A 5,185-nucleotide genomic window follows, 5' to 3' on the forward strand; every position below is an offset into this window, starting at 1 on the left:
TCTTTACACGATTTGTATTGCTTCGTCGTTTCTAACGATTGGACGACATCGTAGTAGAATGCATTCATCAGTATCGTAAGAGCGAACACGGGGACGACGGCAGGTGACAGGACAGACATAATTGCGTTTTTCGGTTATGCGTACCTATATAAAATTACGGTAGATCAGCGCTGTGCGGCAATAAAATAGTCACTCGAAGTCGATGAAATGATATATTAGCGCGCACGACTAACGATATTGTTGTAATATTAAAATTCGTACGCGCAACTATATGGCTGATGTAGTACAACTACAATTTATATCCGTAAACCGTTAGTGTTTATATATCCAAACTCCGCCGGTGTGTGCGATCGTGTCGCTGTTTAATTGGTAGGGTTGTATATGGGCGGTCGAACGATCACGCAACAAATCATCATAATATATATTTTAACACCTGTTATACGGCGTCAAATCGATATGATTTATTATGTTGACAACTTAATGTGACGGTGATCTATTACGCATAAATGTAAATAACATTATAACACCGAATATTTCTCTCGCAGGTAGAATATTATCTGCCGTCGAGAAGACCGAATCTATGCATCCTATATTATACAGATTCACACGTACGGCGATGAACAGTGACGGAAGAAGACACCGCTTTCGTGTTTTATCAAATATGTGGCGTCTCCGTTTTACATAGTACGTACAGTATAGACAATTTGAAATTCACGACCCATTTCACTCCGTTATTTTTAAAACTTGTTACAGAGTGAATCGACCAGTCATGAAACTAGAGACTGTGTCTGACATATCCTCGGACGCATTCCTCGCCGCATTGGACAGATTTGTTGCTCGGCGTGGGATTCCCAACAGCATGTATACAGATTGCGGCACAAATTATGTGGGTATGTGGGTAATATCATCAATAAATGGAAAAATTTTACAACGGAGTTACCTGCGTTGTCTTTATTATCGCTTTCTCGATTTATTGATGTATGCTCATCAAAAGCCATCCAGTTATTAGGTTTTGCGGATGCGTCAAAAAAGGGATATGCGGCTGTGGTATACTTGAGAGTCGTCGACGTGCAAGATGAGGTCACGGTGCATTTCCTTACATGCAAAACAAAAGTCGCACCTCTAAAAGCATCACAAACGGATGAATCACTTACAATACCCCGACTGGAGTTGTGTGCTGCGTTATTACTTGCGCAATTACTATCTCATCGTGCTTCGTGATATTGTAACGGTAGATTGTGTTCGAGCTTGGAGCGATTCTACCATTGTATTGGCGTGGCTTAACGGGGATCAAAAACAGTTCAAAATATTCATTACAAATCGAGTTTCAAAAATTCACTCACTTCTGCCACATTGTGAATGGTCTCATGTACGATCATCAGAAAACCCAGCAGATCCTGCATCTCGAGCCCTCGAGGCATGTTATCCGAAGAACTTCTTACCAATCGGTTACATTTAAATGGTCCAGAGTTTCTGCAAGATCCCAACGATCAGTGGCCAAGTTTGATACCGAACGAGTTTTCAATTGAACAGCTTCCAGATGTTAAAACCTCAGTTAAAAATGTTTTTCATGTTCAGGACAATATTCAACCTACGGAGGTGATCAGCCGTTTTTCCACGTTAACAAAGATGCAACGTGTGTTAGCGTATTGTTTTCGCTTTGCCCGTCGTCGACATATTCCGAAGAGCAGCGGACCAATTACTCGGATGGAGTACGACCGTGCATTGAGCGCTGCTATTTTATGTACGCAACTGACTTATCTATCGGGTCTACACAAACAGATAAAAAATCAAGATTCCATCACTCCTACAACGACAGCCCAGCTAGCTCCTTTTATCGATGAGAAGGGAATCATTCGGGTCGGCGGAAGATTGAAACGTGCATTATTGGATGAAGATGCTAAACACCCAATCCTTCTGCCTCAAAAGACTCATCTGACGGAGCTTATCATTCGACACTATCATCACATCTCGCTACATGGTGGATCAAGATTAGTACTTGCGATGATACATCAACAATTTTGGATTATTTCTGGTCGAACAGCCGTTCGTAACTTCACCTATTCATGTATCCCTTGCACTAAATTTAGGAGTATGAACCCAAAACCTTTTATGGGGGATTTTCCAGCTGTTAGACTAACTGCAAACCGACCATTTTTCGATGTTGGGATGGATTACGGCGGGCCTTTCGTGGTTCGTGAGAGTCGACGTCGCGGTGCGCGTAGCAATAAGATATATTTAGCAGTATTCGTATGCATGTCAGTAAAGGCTGTGCATTTGGAGACTGTGTCTGACATATCCTCGGACGCATTCCTCGCCGCATTGGACAGATTTGTTGCTCGGCGTGGGATTCCCAACAGCATGTATACAGATTGCGGCACAAATTATGTGGGTGCAGCAAAACAATTAAAGCAATTATTTGACAAAGCTTCCAATCAGCATGTTTTATATGGTCGTATACCTTGCAAGTGGCACTTTAATCCCCCGGGGGCCCCACATTTCGGCGGTATATGGGAAGCTGCCGTAAAGAGCGCAAAAACCCATTTGAAAAAGGTGATCGGTGCTCAGATATACACTAATGAAGAATTTACAACTCTCATAACGCGGATCGAAGGCGTGCTGAACTCTCGGCCGATGTTACCGCTGTCAAGTGATCCAAACGACCTAGAGGTGTTGACCCCCGGTCATTTTCTAATTGGGCAACCACTACTATCACTGCCAGAAGAAAATGTAGTAGATACTCCAACTAACCGTCTAAATCGTTGGCAATTACTCCGTCAAGCTCATCAGTCTTTCTGGCATCGTTGGAGCAACGAATACTTACACACCCTCCAAGGAAGACAAAAATGGTACAAGCAGACACCAAATTTAGCCGTTGGAGATCTTGTGGTCATCAACACACCATCACGACCACCCATGTCCTGGCAAATCGGTCGAATCATCCAGGTGCATCCAGGTGCAGATGACATTGTACGTGTAGCGACTGTCAAAATACAGGAGGGAACTCTGACCCGTCCTGTGGTCAAGTTGGTGAAACTACCGGTTGATCCAAAACCCTAAAAGGCACCCATTGACGATATCCTTATCATTTTTTTTTTCTCCTTGTTATATTATTATTATATATATTTTTTTTTTGTTTTTATATATTTATATGTATTTTTTTGAAAGTCATCCTTTCAAAAGGCGGGAGGATGTTCGTACCAGATATCGCCAGAGCGCGCCAGCTAATTGGTAATTAATTAAATTTGATCCGGTTGCTGGTGCGCCTGCGCTGTTTGTCTCGGTGCCCCGTTGCGCCGTCTCTCTTGGGCCAGTCTGTCAAAAGTGTCGTTACGACTCCGACATCGGTCGTCGCCTTTGTTATATATATATATTTTTTTTGCCATCGGTGGCATAGTGTTTGTTGGTGCGTGGCCACTCGAGGCGATGCGTATTTTGTGACGCGGGCGATTTGGTTCTCAATTCCGTAGAAACGGTATTCGGTCAATTCCGACGTAGCGGAATTGAGACCATTTTTTTGTGCACACGGACGCACACATATATATTTATATATTTATTCTACACCAGCGCGGGCGGTGATAGTATTAATATATTATAGTGTGCCTTTTTTATGGTGCACCGGGCACCATCGTCAGTGGTACTTCGTTCGTGTTCTTTTAACATCATTGGTGTCGTTATATATCGCGCGCGGGTGCGAAGTGCATTGTATCGGGCCGTTCTACACGTGGGTTGCGGGACCTGCAGTCAACAACTTTCCAGTCAATATTTTGAAGGTTATGGTGCGGTTGGCGATACGGTCACGGTAACGTGTTATCACTTGTGATACGCGATATTTCATATACGAGTATATGTTTTTTTTTTTTTTTATATTATCAATTTGAGTTGTTATTATAATCAACATTATTATTCTTTTATTATCATTTATTACGTATTTATTATCATTAATTGGTTCAACTCTTAGTATTATTATAACATTTGGTATTATATAGTAGGTGGGCGCCTACTCCCCAATATTATCTTTGTAAATTACATAATGATTATTATTTTGATGTGTGTGATGTACGTTTATGTGTAATACAGTCCACTGAATTTTTATTACAACAATAAATTGGTTTTTAATTTATGATTATTATTATACCTAATGTTTTTGATTGTCTATATCGGTCATTATTTTAAGTACACATAACACAGTTACGTTTTGGAACATATACAAATAATATTATTTCTTTAGTCAAATAACATGAACAATTTTAGTCACCGTTTATTTTAATTTTACCTATGTGAAAACTAGATACTTTTTTTAACTAACTTAATTTGAGTTAAAAAGTTAATATTAAATTTTAGTTAACTATTAACTTGATTTAAATTTAAATTCAACTTAACTTAACTGAGTTAAAAAATATCATTAACTTGCCTATCCTTGCAGTGTTATTATTTTTGTTAATTTGTTCGTTGTTTCCCGACGAGTTCAAACTATAGATTAAATTTTTATTTTATCATGTGTTACGTATATATATAATCGTATAAATACGATTGTACCTATCCGTTCAATTATCGTGTTAAAACAGATTTCCATAGAATGTCGTACCTAAATGCGACTGTGAAAATAGAACAAAATAATTGATTTCGAGTTAATTTGTCCTATACCGCACAGTAGGCACGTTTTGTTCGTTTCTCGGACTTGGGCAGTTGCCCGTTACACACACACGCCCACACGCATGCCTGCACAAATGTATTATTTTACCGTATTATTAGTGTGTCGTTACGAATTGCCGTCGGTGGTTAATACAAGACTAGTCATATATATATACACGATGTTCTAAGAATGGAAGAATTTCAATTAACAATATAATAATAATATTATACTAAGGCTGCGAGGGATTTCACTAGCCGCGTAATCAGCTCGGCGATGATATAACTCCATCGCCAATAATTATTGCCAATACTGCTGGTACCGATTTGGTTCCCGAGCTCCAACCCCACGTGCCGAATTGATTCCTGTTTGAAAAAGGTATTTTATTGAGTTGAGCCGAATTGGTTACCGTTTACGTAATTACGCACATTTTCCTTCTCAATTTTACAGGCTCGGGACTGTCAACTAAAAAGTAGGCTTGGTTAAAAATGTGCGTTAATATGTGTTATAAAAAAATGATATAATAAATAAAAATTTTAATTCGTTGATTTG

General features: G+C 39.6%; 1 protein-coding gene across 1 annotated transcript; it reads left to right on the forward strand.

Annotated features, from left to right (window-relative positions):
• Window positions 1–495: 495 nt before the first annotated feature.
• On the forward strand, window positions 496–4,096 carry LOC132924457 (uncharacterized). The gene is made up of 2 exons (XM_060988789.1): window positions 496–684; window positions 754–4,096. Exon 2 carries the CDS (start codon window positions 1,360–1,362, stop codon window positions 3,058–3,060), a length of 1,701 nt encoding a protein of 566 aa, XP_060844772.1. The 5' UTR covers window positions 496–684; window positions 754–1,359; the 3' UTR covers window positions 3,061–4,096.
• The last annotated feature ends 1,089 nt before the right edge of the window (window positions 4,097–5,185 follow it).

This window comes from Rhopalosiphum padi, chromosome 3, assembly GCF_020882245.1.
Source record: "Rhopalosiphum padi isolate XX-2018 chromosome 3, ASM2088224v1, whole genome shotgun sequence".
Taxonomy (NCBI): domain Eukaryota; kingdom Metazoa; phylum Arthropoda; class Insecta; order Hemiptera; family Aphididae; genus Rhopalosiphum; species Rhopalosiphum padi.

Excerpts from the sequence above, each read along its gene's own strand:
- LOC132924457 (XM_060988789.1), top strand. The coding sequence starts at position 1,360 with ATGGTCTCATGTACGATCATCAGAAAACCCAGCAGATCCTGCATCTCG.